The sequence below is a fragment of the Mustela nigripes genome, chromosome 2 (assembly GCF_022355385.1).
Source record: "Mustela nigripes isolate SB6536 chromosome 2, MUSNIG.SB6536, whole genome shotgun sequence".
Lineage (NCBI taxonomy): Eukaryota > Metazoa > Chordata > Mammalia > Carnivora > Mustelidae > Mustela > Mustela nigripes.
In genome coordinates this window covers 218,398,756-218,414,591 of record NC_081558.1, presented here as the reverse complement: position 1 = coordinate 218,414,591, position 15,836 = coordinate 218,398,756, and the positions used below count along the sequence as shown (strand labels likewise).

Sequence of the window (15,836 nt, the reverse complement as noted above, 5' to 3'; positions counted from 1 at the left end):
CAGGCTTCCCGGAGCCTCCCGCCAAGCGCGGAGGGGCTGCCCCGACACGCAGGCAGTGGGTGAGGTCACGGCCGGGATGGGCGAGAGGCAAGAGAGGGCCTGCCTGGGAGAGGCGGTGTGCAGCCCACGGGCTCCGTGCGAGCAGGTCCCGGCTGGCGCCCGGTGGGGGTCAGGGGTCTGGGGCCATCAGGCCGGGGGAAGAAAAGCTTCTCTGGTCAGGACCTGCCTCCTGGGGTCCACGTCTGGAAGTGAGTGGGGGCCACGAGCAGGCAGGGAGTCTCTGGGAAGGTTGTGTCCCCGTGGGAGAAAGAGGGACCGCTGGGAGGGGGCGTGGTGCTTCGATGTGAGCGCTCTGGGGTTCACAGCAGCCCCCACGGGGTCTGGGTGTGTCGGTGCCCCCGGGCGCTTGCACGTGCTCCAGAGAAACCCTCATCACAAGCACACACGCACACACATACGCACGCGCACACGCCCCCCTCGCCCACCCGCCCGGCACACATGGGGTCTCTGGAAAGAGCTGCCTAATCCAGGAATGTCCGTCCGGCCAGCCCCGTGGGCAGCAGCGCTCAGTGCCCTGTATGCCGAGAACAGCACCCTCTCAGCTCTGCGATGGCATCTCCCTGCCCCCTGCATTCCCGGTCCCAGCGGGACCCACCAGCCGGTCCTCCTGCTCCCCAGCCACAAGCCCTGCGAGGAGGAGAGCCCTGCGAGTGACGGGGGTGGGGGGGCTGGAGGGGGCCCGGGGAGGGTTCCGCACCGGGGAAGAAGGCCCCTTCCGTCCAGGGTGACGGAGTCCTCATCAGCGGGTACCCTGGCCACAGACAGCAGGCGAAGCGCAGCAACAGATGAGAGGCGTGCCCGTGCCGCAGAGACCGGGAGCCGGGCCTTGCTCGACGCCCCGCGGCTCCAGACGCCTGGCCTCCAGCCGGCAAAGCTGCAGTCTGCTTGGAGGCCGCGGGGAAGCACCTGGGAGGAAGCAGGCCACAGTGGCCACCCTGCTGCTCCCGGGGCGCGCTGGTGGGAGCAGGAGCTGCTGCCCTTTTGGCGTGGTCCCTGTGCCTGGCCCATGCGGGGCCCTAGAGGCCTGGCCCTCAGCCATGTCCTCAGCAGACAAGGCACCAGGGCCCTGCAGCTCCCCTGCCCCCTAATCCTCACACACCGTCCACGGATGGGGCAGCCGGGCTCAGGGTAGAGGAGGTGACATGGTCCTTCCAGCCCCCGGGAGTTACAGACGCCCCTCACCGGAAAAAAGCCCAGGGGCCAGCTCCCCAGCCAGGGTACCGGCACTCGTGGGGGAGCTGAGCCAGTCGGGGGTCCCAGCCCATCGGCAGTCGCTGGCCGCACCAGGAGCTCCACTGTGCCCCGGCCCCGGATTCCACCTGGGCAAGGCACCAGCACCCTCATGGTCCTCCCCTGGTTCCCATTACCCAGGACAGCAGGATCTGCCACCCCACGAGGACACGCACACAAGTCTAGGCGGACGATGGGTCCCGACTCACCCGCCTCCTCCCCTGCTCCTCCTGCTGCAAGGCTCGATGTCATTAGGGCCCAAATCAAGCTGAACCCAGTTCATGCTGAGGTCTGGCCGCGTCCTCCAGGGCCCGGGAAGGCCCTGCAGCCCCCTCCACCTGCCTGTAAAACCCTCTGGTCTCTGGGAAGCCCCCCCAATGGTCGCCCCACGCTGAGCCTTCAGGAGCCCATTTCCTTCCTCCTCTGGGAGGGCCCGAGACCCTCCGGGGAGCCTGGCATCGTGGGCGGTCATGAGGCGGGAAGGCGGACGGACAGCCGGGTAGGGCACCGTGAGAGGCACGCGGTGTCCGTGAGCACGAGCCCCGGGGACCCTTCCCACGGGGAGCAGCCCTCCCGGAGCTGGGCGGGGTGGCTCCCCTTCTTCCAAACTGCAGGCCAGAAACCACGAGACTCTGGCCCCCGCTGCCCATGCTCGGTATCCAGGGGCCTGGTCCACACCACCGGCCCGTTTCGAGGTCAGCCTTGGAGACAGGACCCGCCTCCGCCACCATCACACCCCGGGACCCACAGGAGATGCAGGGGCTGTGCCCCTCACAGGAGGTGCCACTCTGCAGAGGACCCTGGGCCGTGCCCTCCGGGGTGCCGTCCCCCCTCCCTCCCCCCCGGGGCATCTCCTACACACCTGCCCGGGGTCCTGAGGCCAGCACAGGTGGGGCGGAGCACAGGTGTGGTCACCGGCAGCCGCGCCCACCCCACCTGCTTCACGGCCTCTGTCTGCCCGCCGGTTTGAGCCCCAGCCTTCGGGGCAGCGCAGCCCGCCGTGGCCTGGACCCTCCTCCACAGAAGGGCCCGGGGAGTGTGGATTTGCTCCGACTTGCTCCTCGGACACCCTGCGGAGGGCCGCGAGTGGCCTGTGGTGCTTGTCCCTCATCAGACCAGGCGCTGGGGTCAGGCGGTCCCTCCCCACGGGCCCCTCCTGTCCACAGCCTCGGAGCCTTTGCCGGCTGGGCTCCCCGGCCCGCGGACGCTGGCGGGAGGCTCCCCTGCTCACGTCACTCCCTCCTAGATTCCAACTCGGAGTCTGAGAGAGCCGCACGTCCAGCCACTGCCTACGGGGACGCTGCAGACCCCGGTCCCGAGGGGCCCCGAGGCTGTGGCTCCACCTCCGGACCCCGCAGCTGGTGGGACGGCGCCTTCCCCTGCGTGTCCAAAACACATCTGGGCCAAGATGAAGCTGTTCTTCCACAGGGGGGTGCCTGCCGGGCCTGACGTGTTAATGTTTGACCGTGCCCGCGATAACTAACTCACTCGGCGCTAACCAGGGTGACTCCAGGGCCACAGGGCGGGGGAGGGGTCCGTGCTGCGCAGCAGCCGGTGCCGACCTGGGCCGACCCTACAGAGACGGGGACGCAGAGGTCCCCCGTCCTGAAGGACGTCAGAAGACCATACTGCCCGCCCCAGTGGAGACAGGGGACCCCCAGGGTCCCGTCCCGCCTGGGAAACGCGCGCCGCGGAGGCTCCCACATCCTTCTCTGTTCGCGTGATCCGAGCACGTTGCTGGGGCAGTGGGGGCGACCGGAGCCCTACCCACACCCAGCAAGGGGACTCGGGGTCTTGGTGACCCCCCCCAGGCGAAAGCAGCCATCCTCAACCCCCCCCATTCAGGGACCAATTTCCAAATGGGGTCCGCTGGGGGTCAGGGAACAGCAGCAGGGACGGGGGGCCCGGGACGGGCTGGGGCCACTGGAGCCACGCAGTGGGCCTCTGCCTGTGGCCGATCCCTGTGCCCTGAGACACAACCCTGTGTGTGCGTGGGGGGGCACACCTGTGACTGCGAGGGGGCGTGTGTGAGCGCATCGGGTGGGAGGGAGTGAGGCCCCCCATGGCTGCCGTGCTCGGCACAGACTCTGCGGTGCACACACCCGTGAACGGCTCAGAAGCCGCACCGGCCGCAGCTCCCTGCGCCCCTGGGAGACGCTGATCCGCATCCGTCTGTGTGTCCTGCTCCCGGCCGGGGCGGGGGGGTGCAGAGAGGACTGGCAGTCAGCTTCCCCCGCTGCCGGGAGCGAGGGAGCAAGAGGGCGCCTGCCGCGGAGAGTAAAACGGTGGGGCTCCGCTCACCTGGACGCAGGGGTTTGGCCCGGTGACCCCTGTGGGCTCATGGGAGCGTTTCCTCATCCAACAGACGGACGTCGGGTGCGAATCCCCCTAACGCCTCGGCCCGCACCCAAGAGCCTCGCTTCCAGGAGGGAGGGGGTGCGCCGGCAAACATCCCCCCATCACGCCTCCGGGCTGGGCTGACGCGCGGGGAACATGGGGGCGCAGCAGCCAGGGGAGGCCCCGAGCCGACCGCCGTCAGGTGCAGGGATGTCTTGTCACTGCCGCTTTGCGCCCTTCGTGCACCCTGTGCTGTGGGGACAAACCCTGGCCAGGCCGCCGTCCTGCTAAGCGGACCCGTACTCACGTCTCCTGGGCCAGAGGCACCTTGTCCTGGGGCCGACACACAGACCCTGCCCACCGTGCGCCACCCGCGCGGGCAGTACAGGGTTTACAATTCTGGCGAGGGTGCCTGAGGGTCAGCCGGGGAGGCGTCTGCCTTCGGCTCAGGTCATGATCTTGGGGATGGAGGCCCACGTCAGGCTCCCTGCTCAGCGGGGAGTCTGCTTCTCCCTCTGCTTGTGCCCTGTCCATCTGTCGCTAGGGGAGGACTGGGAAGGGGCTGAGCACCCCACACGCAGGTACCAGCTGACCCGGGACGGAGCAGGAACCAGCATGGATCACCCTGGGGGCCCGTCTCGCAGAGTGGGCGCCGTGTGGGAGAAGCAGGGATAAGCCATCACCCAGGAGAAAGGCCGGACCATGCACGGGGCAGGGCAGGAACCAGACCATGGGAGCCAGCCGGGCACACGCCCACACCCAGCTTCCAGCTGAAACTGTGGCTCCCTGGTTCCCGGGAGCCGTGGCCCCTTCTCCCCCCAAGTCCTGCACCACTGTCTCCTGGTGACCAGAGTGAGGGCAGCCGGCCTTCTCCACACGGCCGCCATGCCGTTCCCCGGCGCTGGGCCCAGAAGGTTCCAGAGGGCGCGGGAGTGGGCCCTGGGGAATGCCACAGCCGCCAGCCCTAACCCTGTTGCTGGGATACTCGCGGGGGAAGGAACGCGGGCGTGCGGTACCGACTCTCCCCTCCTTCCCAGAGGCGCTCGCGCCCCAGATCGCCCGGCGTCCCAGCTGGCCAGGAAGCGAGGAGGGAGCCGTCCCGGTGCCTTGTGGGGACGTTCCTACAGCACGAGGGCCCTCCGCAGCCTGTTCCCGGGCCAGGGGGAGCTGCACGGCTGCGGATGGGGACGGAGCTGTCGTGCCGTCGGGACACATGCGGTCGGCGAACGAGGCCGTGGCTCAGCCACCATCTGTTCTCCTGCCGAGAAGTCTCCTGTCCTGGTCCCCGGGAGCGACGCGGCCCGTGGGGGGCACAGCCTCACCTGCCCTGTGGGACAGAGATGACACGCCGCAGCTCCAAGAAGAGTCGGTCAGTGAAGCCCGCAGGTGCACGGCGGCAGACCTGCCAGAAGCCATGGGGGACAGTAGGAGCGTCCTGCAGACACTTGGATGCCTCTGGAGGGTCCCGGAGCCTTGCTGTTCCCAAGGGGACGCGAGGACAGGCAGGCACACACAGCAGGGAGCTGCGGGGGGAACCCTGGGACCCGAGGCCCCAGCTCACAGAGGGGAGCTCACAGCACAGCACAGACACGGCTCGGGCGGCGATGGGCCATGGAGGCAGGAGGAAGTCACGGATGTCGGATGATCTAGTTTATGGAAAGGGAGCCGCTTGCAGCTGTTGGGGTGGGGGGGGTCTCCCAAGGACCCCATCTCGGGGCGGGTGCAGCCAGCGGAGTCTCAGCACCGCCACTAAGTGACCCCGCACACTCGGCCCCGACCGCCCGTGGGGCTCCCCCGGAAGGCGCCTCGGGGAACCAGAACGTGGGTCACCAAGACAAGGGCAAAGGTCAGGTGAGATGCTTCCAGACACCCGAAACTCATAAACTGAGTAAATCTACCTCTCCGACGTGTGAGCAGAGGCCGGCGCCGTGGACGGGGGCGGAGTCCGAGGGGGAGACGAGGCAGCCGACTTCCCGTCAGTCTGTGGTCATTGTTTGCTAACGAGTTAGGGCTCAAAAACCAATTTCACTAGGACTTAGACCGTGGGGCACAGGGCCTAGGCTGGGACCAGACCACAGAGGAAGGTCAGCCTGGCCTGGGGGCCCTGGCTTCCCACCGTATGAGGCAACGCCATCCCCCACACCTTGACCGGGGAGGTCTGCACAGAGACCCGAGGAGGCCCCTCCCCGGCAGGGGGCAGCCCAGGGCACCGCCCGCAGGACACAGAGCCAGGCCGGGGGGAGCCCCTCGCCCTACCTGGGCTGCTCCACATGTGAGGTCCCAGAAAAGGCCACTGCGCGGAAGCGCGGTCTGCAGCCCCCCAGCACACGGAAGCAAACTAAAGCATCATGCAGGGGTGTGGCCGCCGTGACCCCGGCCGCGAGCAAACCGGTCTCCACTCACACCCCACCAGGTCCCGGCACTGCCACGACAGCGTCCAGACGGCTGCGGACGCAGACCGCTCAGCACACGTCGCGTCAGCCTTCTTTCCACGGGAAGCTGGGGTGGAGCGAGATGGGGCCCCCCCGTCGAGCTTCCCACCCCTCCACGCCCCTGCGTCCCCAAAGGCCCCTGCTCAGCCATTTCTGGGTGTGTCCGAGCCCCTGGCTGCTGTCCAGGGCACCTGGGGGTTGTTCTGCCGGGACGGGAATGTCCGCTGAGCTCTGAAAGCCGCTAGGACGGACCCATTGCGGGCGTCTCTGTGGGGAGCCGGCACCCAGGGTGTCCGTGTGAGGATAGGGGAGCTGGCCGCCAGGGGCCTGAGGGGCAGGAAGCGCGTCCCAGGGGCCCTGCACAATGGGGACCGACTCTCACCCCGACTAGCACTCTGCGCCTGAGAAGAGCAGGCCCCTCGGTCCTACCCCTTCCCGTGGCGGAACCATGGTCTGGGCAGTGTCCTGCGGCAGTTGTGACCAGTGACCACAAGGCCATGACTTAGAACAGCCCACGTTTATTTTCCTACGGTTCTAGGCTCAGAAGTCCCAAACCCCCATGTCAGCGAGATGGGTCCGGTCCGGAGGCTCCAGGGGAGAATCGACTTCCTGCCGCTTCCTGCCTCACGACGCACCTGTACCCCACGCCCCCCCCCCCCCGCGGGGCCAGCGGCCTCACTCCCCCCGATGGCGTCTCCCTGGTCCCTGACCCTGCCCTCCCGCCTCCCCCACCCTTGTTCGGATGCCAGGGTCACAACCGGAGCCCAGACGCAGCCCCTGGCTCCAGGCCCCCCCACCATGTCAGGCAGCACCCACAGGGCCTGTGGACGGGGACGGGGATGTCTCTGGCACTGTCCCTCAGAGGATCACAGAGGTTACGAGGGATTGGTGTCCAGGGTCCTAAGTGTGGGGACATCAGGTATCTGGAATGCCGGCGGGCATCGGCCCTCTCACAGGCGGCCGCATCTGGCTTCGGGACGGTGACACGGGCTTCCGCACCCAGAGCGAGGGGCCGTCCACAGGGGCCAGGCCTGCAGCCGGGGTGCAGGGAGCGCAGTCTGGTCTGTTTAAAATGCCGGATTTACCCCTAATGACAAGAAAGGTGGTGTCGGGATGGGTGTGTTTTCCTTTCTGGGTCCAAACTCCCCGGGTCATTCTCCATTCTTCTCGCAATAAAAGGTTAGGAATGAGGAGCAAGGCAGATTCGGAGCCAGCCCTGCGGGTGCAGGGCCTTTAGCCAGAAAACGCCCCGAGGTGGGTGCCTCTCCCTGCCCAAGACCAGCAGCGGGCACACGGTGACCCCACAGTGTGACAGGGTCAGCCTCGAGGTTGGAGAAGGGAGCCCAGCAACGGCCAGGACCTGCCTGCGGGGCAGGGGGGCCGGGGGCCCTGGAGGGCGTCTGATGACCGAAGGGCCCCCTCCTCCCAGGGGCGAGAGGCTGCAAGCGGTTCAGCCCCAGGTGCAGACTTGCTCAGGGTGGGGGGAACCGCTCAGCTGAAATCACGGGTCCTCCAGGGCTCCAAGGGCGCCTGCCGGCCTGCGGTCCTGCCCTGGAGGGCTTCCCAGGAGACTGCAGGGGAGGGGCAGGTGTGTGACTGGCCTGCAGGGCAGCGTCAGGGGGCCCTGGGGCTGGAGGGGACTTCCCCTTCTCAGGACCCAGGGCAGGGGTGAGGGCCCGGGAGGTGAACACAGGCTGAGATGACAGATGACAGGCAGGGCCCCAGTTCTCCGAGGCCTCCCAGACGGCCTGACACCGGCGCGGGCCAGGTTTACAAGCACGGACAGGCCTGCGTCCAGGAAGCTCCTGGCTGGCTCGCGGCTCGCACAGAACAAGAGACTGTCTGAGCGGGAGCATTTTTTTAAAACACGGCAGCCTAGTAACAAGATCCAGCAAGCGGAGGCAGGTCCATGGCCCTGATCCCTCCAAAGGGACATGTGGGTGGGCGTGGCCGGGCGGGAGGGGGCGAGAACCGCCCCCCAGGACTCGGGGGTGCGGGCGGTGAGGGGGCGGCTTCGTCTGATAGAAACCATCACTCAGCAGGCACAGCCCAGCGCCAAGTAAGAAACGCAAACGCAGACCCCATCTCCGGCTCCTGGTGTTCCTCCCTGGCCCTGCCCAGCCCAAGACGGTCCCCAGAGCTCAGCGAGGCGCAATCAGGACCCATCCCAGAAGCCCACGTGTGCTGTGCACTCCCTGAAGGGCGTCCCGTTAAACCCCAGAGCCCCCCTGTCCGCCCCATCCCACAGCTCACACACACAGGCTCAGACAGGGCGAGGCCCCCACCCGACGTCACACAGCGTTTGGTGGCCGCTCTGGAATCACACTTGGGGCCTGGGCCCTCAGCCATCCACCTGGGCAGAGTGCACAGCCTAGCCTCCGGTCAGCAGCGGCAGTCCCCCACCAGGTGGCCGCAACGCTTCTGTCTAAGGACCGTCCACTGCCCACAGCCACGAGGGCGGAGTGAAGGCCAGCAGCCGCCACGAAGCCGTGTCCCCCCCGAGCCCTGCTCAGCCACGCAAGCCTCACGAGCTCCTGCTCTGCCGCGTGGGCCCGGCGCTCGGGTCCAGCTCAGGGAACCGGCCACAGACTGGAGGGGAAACAGCTCCGCCGGGAGCAACAGCAGCGCCCGAGGGACGGCTACCCGCACAGGAGCGCAATGCACGGCCCAGCACAGACCCTGGAAGCAGGGGAAGAGATCGGCCTGTCCGGGCTCTGGCATCGCCGGCGACTGAAAACTCACTAAGTAGAAAGAACATTGAAAAGACTTTTTCTCCCGTTTGTCACATTAGCAGACTTTGAAAGTGATGGCACGTGGCCCAGGCGGCTTGGGCTAGACCGCGCATAGACCCTGAGGCCGCCCGTCGTCCGCTGACCCCAGGTCCCCGGAGGGACCCAGCAGAGTGACCAGCGGGGTCTCGGCACCCTCAGCCTCCCAGCACTGCACCAGCCAGGATCGAACGTACGCTTTCTGAGGTCCGGACCAACACCAGCCCGCTGTCTGCTCTCAGCACCCCTGTCCCCAGCCGGAAAACGGCCCAAACACCGGCGCCAGGCGCAGGACAAGGGGCCCACCTCGGCCTCTTTCCTCCCGCAAGCCCACCGGGTGGGTTAGGTCTCTGCCACGCAGCCCGCCCAGGGAGGGTGGGGGCACTACCCCCCTCCCCGCATGCCCCCGCCCAACCCCGCCAGCCTCCCGACAGCACGTGGAGGAAAGGTCTCCGCTCATCCTGGAGGGGTAGGATGTCTGGCCTCGGGCCCGTGCACAGGGGCGCGCAGCCTCCAGCTCCGAGCGGACGAAGCGGCGGCTCCACCAGCCCGTCACGTTGCCGGGACCGGGACATCCGCGTTGCACAGGTAGGCGCCAAGAGCCGCACCCACCCTGCATGGCCTTCACGCCAGCCCACGGCCCCCCGGAACAGAGCGGCGCCGCCCGCATGGCCCGCGAGCAGCCGTGGGAGCTCCTGCGGACGGAGGACACGCAGTGGTCAAAGGCCGGCACCCGCCGGGGGCCCCAAACTCGGGGCCAGAACAGAGGACGCCGGATTGTGACTCATTTCGACTCTCCTCGAAGGAGCAATGAAATGTAAAACCAGGTTCTTCAGACTAGAATCCAGCGACGGCCTGAATAATTACAAACAGCGTGAGGTGGCGGCAGCTCCAGCCCCGCCCGCCCCGGAGGCCACCAAGCTCCGGGGCGCTCCCTCCCTCCCATCCTCGGGCCAGCACTCCTGAGCCTTGGGCTCTGGCCTGCCGTCCTCGCCCAGGAAACGCCCTGCAAAGCCCTGCAGGGCCCGCAGGCAGTGTGGCCCTCCAGAAACCAGGCGTGGCCCAGACAGAGCTGGGCCCGCCAACTGCTCATCAGCGAGACCTGCTCGCCCCCCCACACCCTCTTCTGACCCCTGAGCTGGCCGGCAGGAAGTCAGCACCCCCCCCAACCCTGGAGACCACCCCTTGGCAGCCCGGCCCTTCCCAGCAGGCCTTGGGCCATGAGACAGGACGAGGCTGACTGGACGTCGTATCAGAAGACGGGCTTTGCTCTGTTCGGCACATTCTCAGCGAGGAGGTTTTAGGGAGCCTCGGCCTCCCCTGGAAGGAGCCTGAGGGGTAGGGGACAAGGGTCTCCAACGCACGTCCATGGCCATGTGCCCTGACGCGCACGATCGGCATCTAACGGACCCCCTTCTGGGGGGCGGGTGGACGGCCGCTCGTGGAACAGAAGCAGGTAGGCCTCCCCAGCCCTGGGCGAGGCTGGAGGAGACCCTCCCTCTGCAGCTTCCCGCCTAGCCTAGACGCCCCCTGGGGTCCCGGGCCTGTTCTAGGGTGGCCTCACCGCCCACAGGGGGCAGGGAGTGGGCCCTACCTGCCCCACCCGGAGCCCCGCCCCCTCTCCCAAAGGCCCAGAGAGCCAAGCCTTTGCAACAATTTGGATGAACGGAACTAAGTCCTGCTGGTGGAGAGCGCGTGGACGTGTGCACACGCACGTGAGTGTGCTGGCCTGTGTGTGCGTGTGTGCACAGACCCGTGCGTGTGCTGAGCGTGTGCATGTGCGTGCATGCACAGACGTGTAAGCACTGCACGCGCGTGTCGGGGAGATGCAGCGAGGGTGGGGCAGGGCCCTCCGGATGGGGTCAGGGTCGGTGTCGCTCTTTCTAGGTCTCGGCCCGTAGCACTTTCCCTCTCCTCCCGCTTCTGAAGGAAAACAGGAGTACCCTGAAAAACGAGTTTTGCTGAAATTCAAAACTATCTTATGAAGTCCTGTACCCGAACCCTGACGGCGGCCCTGAAGCCGGGCCACAGCTTCACTGAGAACCAGGCCCTAGAACCAGGCCGCCTCGGAGGAGTGCTTGCCATCTGCTTTGGTCCCATGCGACCAGGGAGCCGTGCCCCGGATGACAGACCCCCACAGACATGGGGGCCCCAGGATCTGTGCTTTGTTCAAACCAGGCCCCCGGAGGCCCACCCAGGGACCCCGAGCTTCCTGCGGGAGTCCTAGCAATGAGAAGGGTGGGAGCCCTGGGCCGAGGGCAGGGGTCTGCCAAGGCCAGATACAAGATGGCTTGGATGGGCACCAGGGTCTGGGGCTCCCTGCAAATGCCCTCCAGACTCTATCCTTGTGCCCCAGCCCCGATCTGACCCACTGCTCGCAGACGCCGCGGGCGTGCGCAGCCACATCAGACCCTGGTGATACACCTACTAGACCCTGGTGATACACCTACTAGACCCGGGGGATACACCTACTAGAACCCACACACATCCACCAAGACAGCGGGTCTGCTGGCAGCACTGAGTCTCCCAGGTCACAGACAGCCTCAGCCCGTAGACCCCCCAGGCACCTAGTTACGGGGGGTGGGGGGGTGAAGGCACCAGCTCATTTATGACCATCAGACCCACATGAGCAATCCTTAGACGAAACAGCAAAAGACGTTCTTCTTTTTTGCAGGGGAGGGGTCAGGTGCAACACAGACAGAGATATGGAAAAATGCATCATTTTTGTTCCCAAAAATGTACAAATCAACAAACTGGGCCTCAAACCTTTAATTCCCAAGGATGACGTCTAAGGGTTTCTAGAAAAAATTGAGCCTCTACTAAGTTAGGATTTCACACACACTGAGTCTCCTCAGGTAACATCTAGAGGGGCAAGTGTTGTCCCATTTCAAGAGGACTTAGTCCCCTGCTCCCCGCTGAGCCCGCTTCCTGCATTAATCTCCAGGATGCAAAGAAACGCCATTCCGCGGGGCAGTTTCCTTCCCAGAGGACCCTAGACCTGGGCCACCCCAGCACAGCCCCAGGAGTGCTGGGGACACTGAGCACACACGGTTTTTCCCACCAGCACTGCCGGCCCCCCCAGAAGTCCACCTCCCCTCAGATCTCAAGATTACATCTCACCAAAGCTTACGGACATAACATCATATTGTTTCCACTTTGTGGCTAAAAGCCATCAACCCTGATTTCCTCCCCTTTGATTACAAAGTTTCATAAAGGGCGGGGGAGGGGGGGGGCTGGGCGCTCCAGGGTCAGAGGAGGGAGGAGGCGCTTACAAACTCCACCACGTGCAGCCCTGGCCTGGTCCCTGTGGGCCTCGCCGCGCCCCCCACCCCCGCAGCTGCAGGGACAGCCCCTCAAGCCAGGACCCATGGCCCCAAGTGGCCTGGGAGGTGGGTAAGAGCCCAGGGAACACGACAAGGTGTAGAGACAAACGTGTTCCCCAAGCGCCCCTGGACTTGACTCACACGGAGGAGGAAACAAACAGGTGCTTCCCGCGGATGTAGTGATGAGGGAGTCCCTTTTCAGAAAAGTCTACGGGGCTGTCTCCGCCTGAGGATGATCCTACTAGAAACAGTGAAACAAGCGATTATTTCTTTCTCTCCAGTCCTGTCCCTCCTTCCTGGCCAGCTGTGGCCAGCAGGTGTGTTGACGCTGTGGTGACCACAGTCCGCATTCTCCCACAGCAGGCCAGCCTGGAGAAGAGGGCTGTTGGGGACAGACGGCCGCACAGCACTGCCGCTCTACCTGGGACTAAACCAGAGACTCCCCTGGGGTGGGGGCTCCCTTCCGTGACTGGCAGGCCCCAGGGCCTCCTCCTCCTCCGGGGCCTTTGTGGGGCCAGTTAGGAAGACAAGCTGGCCCACCGCGTGTTTGGGGCCGGGGTCCCAGGAGCGGGCACAGGAAGTTGCGGCGGCTGGGACGGTGGCCCCGTGCACAGCTGGCAACCCACGCGGGGAAAGCCCGGGTGCCGGCTGCACAGCGGGCTTCGGGGCATTGTTCCCGGCCGGCCTGGCGCTCGGCCGCATCAAAGGGGACCGCGCGCAACCCGACACCCTGGCGGGCGCGGGGACACAGGCCTGGCGGCCCTGCGGCGCACAAAGGCTGGCCCTGGGAAGCCCGGGGAGTTTCGCCTCAACAGGTTGGAAACGCAACAAGGTTGCTCCGAGCTGCACGGACCTGCCAGGGCCCTCGCGGTCACTCCCAGGCCCGGAGGCGCGACCCACTCGGCCATTCAGGCGCCGGGAGGGACGAGCCCGGTGACGCGGACACAGGACCTGCGGGCCGGCAGCTGACGACCCCGCGTCTCCGGAGCCCCTGCGCGTGGAACGGCCGCCGCCGCCGCCGCCGCCCCAGCCCCGGCCCCGGCCCCTCGTCCGCCCTCCGCCCGCAGCGCGGTCCGCCCAGCGCGCCAGCTTCCCAGCCGAGTCGCCCAAGTTTGGTCCCGAAGCGAAGGGCTCAGGAAGTGGACGGTCCCCGCTGCCCCTCGCCCCAGTCCGGTCTCCGACCCCGCCGGGGTGGCGCGAACCCCCGCAGCCTCAGAATGAATGGCCGGCGCGGGACACTCGGGACACACGGCCTCAGCGCGACCCCGTCCCCCTCCGCTCGGCCCCCGCAGCCACCTGCGCGCGTGGGCAGAGCCGGGCAGCCTCCCGGGACCGAAGCCGAGATGCGCCGGGCGTAAGGTCGCCGCCGCCTGGACGGGCCGGACACCCGCACCCAGCGCCGCTGGCAGGGGGCCGGCGCGGCGAGCCAAGCGTCGCGTCCCCGCCGGTCTTACCTGGCTCCGCGGAGGCCGCGCGCACTCCGAGCAGCAGGACCAGCGCGGCGAGCACGTCCAGGAGGCTCCGCGACCGCGGCCGCAGCCAAGGCCACCTGCGGGCGACAGGCCCCAGACCCCAGGTTAGAGCGCCGCGCGAGTCCACCGCCCGCCCGAGCGACCCGCTGCCCCTGCTCGCCCCGCACCTCGGCGCCATGCTCGGCGGGCCCGACCGTCAGCGCCGCGGATGCTGCGCGCTCGGCCGCCGGGTCGGGCAGAGGCGGGGCGGGGCGGGGAGGTGGGCCGGGGGCGCGGGGACGGGCCGCGGCGGGGCGGGGCGCGGGGGCGGGCAGTGGGGGCGGGGCGCAGGGAACGGGCCGGGACCAGGCGGGGACCGAGCGGGGCGGAGCCAGGGGCGGCCGGGGGCCTCGGGACGCGCGGAGGAGGAGCGGAGACCCGGCGGGGCGGGGCGGGTCTGGGGCCGGCCGGGGCCGGTCGGGGGCGGCCGGGGGCGGCCGGGGGCGGCCGGGGGCGGCCGGGGGCGGCCGGGCCCGCAGCCGAGGAGCGGCGACCCCGCGGGGTGCAGGGCCTCGGGCGCCGGGCTAGACCCGGTGGTGGACGGCGGGGAGTACGCGGGGGCAAACGGGGCGCGGAACGGGACGCAAGCCCGGGGCCGGATGACCCGCCGCTCCCCCGGGTCCTGGCGCTTTCTCCCCGCTCCCGCCCTCTGTCCCCTGCGCTCGTGGCCCGCCCGCGCCCCCGCCCCCGCCCCCGCCCCCGAGGGAGCTGCGTCCGCCTCCGCCCGAGGCCGCACGTGGGGTCCCGGCCTCCAGACCCCGCAGGGTCCGAGGGTACTCAGTGCGTCCGGCTGGCGGGCGGTTGGAACAAAGACCTTCCTTGCTGGAGGACAGCGGATGAGGAGGAGGACGCCGAGCTCCTCCTGCCTAGCGTCGTGGGCACAGTGGCCGCGTCGTGGCGGACCCCCAGCCTCACTGCCTCCACAGGCGCGGGCTCAGGACAGTAGCGTTCCCCCAAGCCCCGCTGCCGGCCTCCTGCGGCAGCTCGGGGTGGATGGACCCTACTCCCCACGGAGCCCCAGTGCGCCTTCCACCCCGGTGGGGCCCTGCCCCCACTTTACAGAGGGCCCTGAGCGGTCTGGGGGCGGGGGGTGCAGTGAGAGGGACACGCAGCTCCCCTGGGTGTACTCCTGCCCCCAGGAATTGGCCACGAGCGCCCCATTCCTCTCTGGGGTGCAGCTGCCCCTCACCAGAGCCTACCCCGGCCCCTCCTGGGGTTATGTCTGCTCTTCCGGGCACTTCCTCAGGCCAGAACTCCAGAACCCCACCTGACTGCAAGCCTCCGGCTCCTTCTGGCAGGCTGGCAGTTGTGCCCTTGGGGTCCCGCCCTCACAGTCCCCCAAGTCGCCTGCACTCAACCAGAGCTTGTCACATCCAGCTTCCCAAAGTAAACTGCCTTTTCCCTGTACCTGGCCTTCTCCGCGTTTGCAGAGAGCAGAGGCCCCGGCACCATTGCCTTTGGCTGAGTTTTGAGCTAAGGGTTCTGATGCACCCTCCTCTGTCCCCACCCGGTCCTCTCCAGGTTGGGTGAAAAAGGGCACTGGTGGTCCATGGCAAGGACAGAAATCAAATAGAGGATTGTGACCCACTTTTTTAAACATGAGAGAACAACATGGATGAGAAAGGATTAGCACAGGGTTTTGGCAATTTTGGGGTCCATGTGAGGACAGAGGGGGGACTGGGGTCCCCCCCGCGGCGTGTGTCTGTGTCTGTTGGGAGCTGGTGCGGTGCCGGGGGAGGGGTCTGCACAGGTGCCTGGGTGTGCGTGTGTGTGTGCGTGTGTGTGCGTGCTGTGTTCATGTGTGTTCAGTGTGGTGGGCAGGAGCATGTCTGGGTCCCAGTGGCACCCCCTCCTGTGCCTCATGCTCCATCTGTCCGTCTGCCTGTCCACCCTTCCTTCTGTCTGTGGGCCAGAAGCCCCACTGTAGGGCGGGCTCTGAAGGGCAGCACCTCCCCCTCCCAGGTCACCTGCCCTACAGGCTGGTCCTGCTTCCACCCAGCCCAGCTCACTCTTTTCTAAAAAAATTTATTTAACTTTGACTAGTTAAGATGTAAGGTATTGTTATCTCAGGGGTGGCGGTCAGGGAGTCCCGCTGCACACAACACCCAGGGATCGTCTCATCACGTGCCCTCCTGAATGCCCCCCCCCCCCGTTCCCCCACCCCATTCCCTCCAA

The 15,836-nt window shown here is 67.3% G+C and overlaps 1 protein-coding gene across 1 annotated transcript in view; it reads right to left on the bottom strand.

Annotated features, from left to right (window-relative positions):
* The window catches only part of COL18A1 (collagen type XVIII alpha 1 chain), an 80,184-nt gene extending 66,314 nt beyond the window's left edge, over positions 1-13,870 (bottom strand). The window contains exons 1-2 of the mRNA XM_059392519.1: positions 13,790-13,870; positions 13,605-13,699 (exon numbers count right to left, since the gene is read on the bottom strand). Coding sequence (XP_059248502.1) covers positions 13,605-13,699; positions 13,790-13,800 — 106 coding nt within the window. The 5' untranslated portion in view covers positions 13,801-13,870. The remainder of the gene's footprint in view (positions 1-13,604; positions 13,700-13,789) is intronic.
* Positions 13,871-15,836: the final 1,966 nt, after the last annotated feature.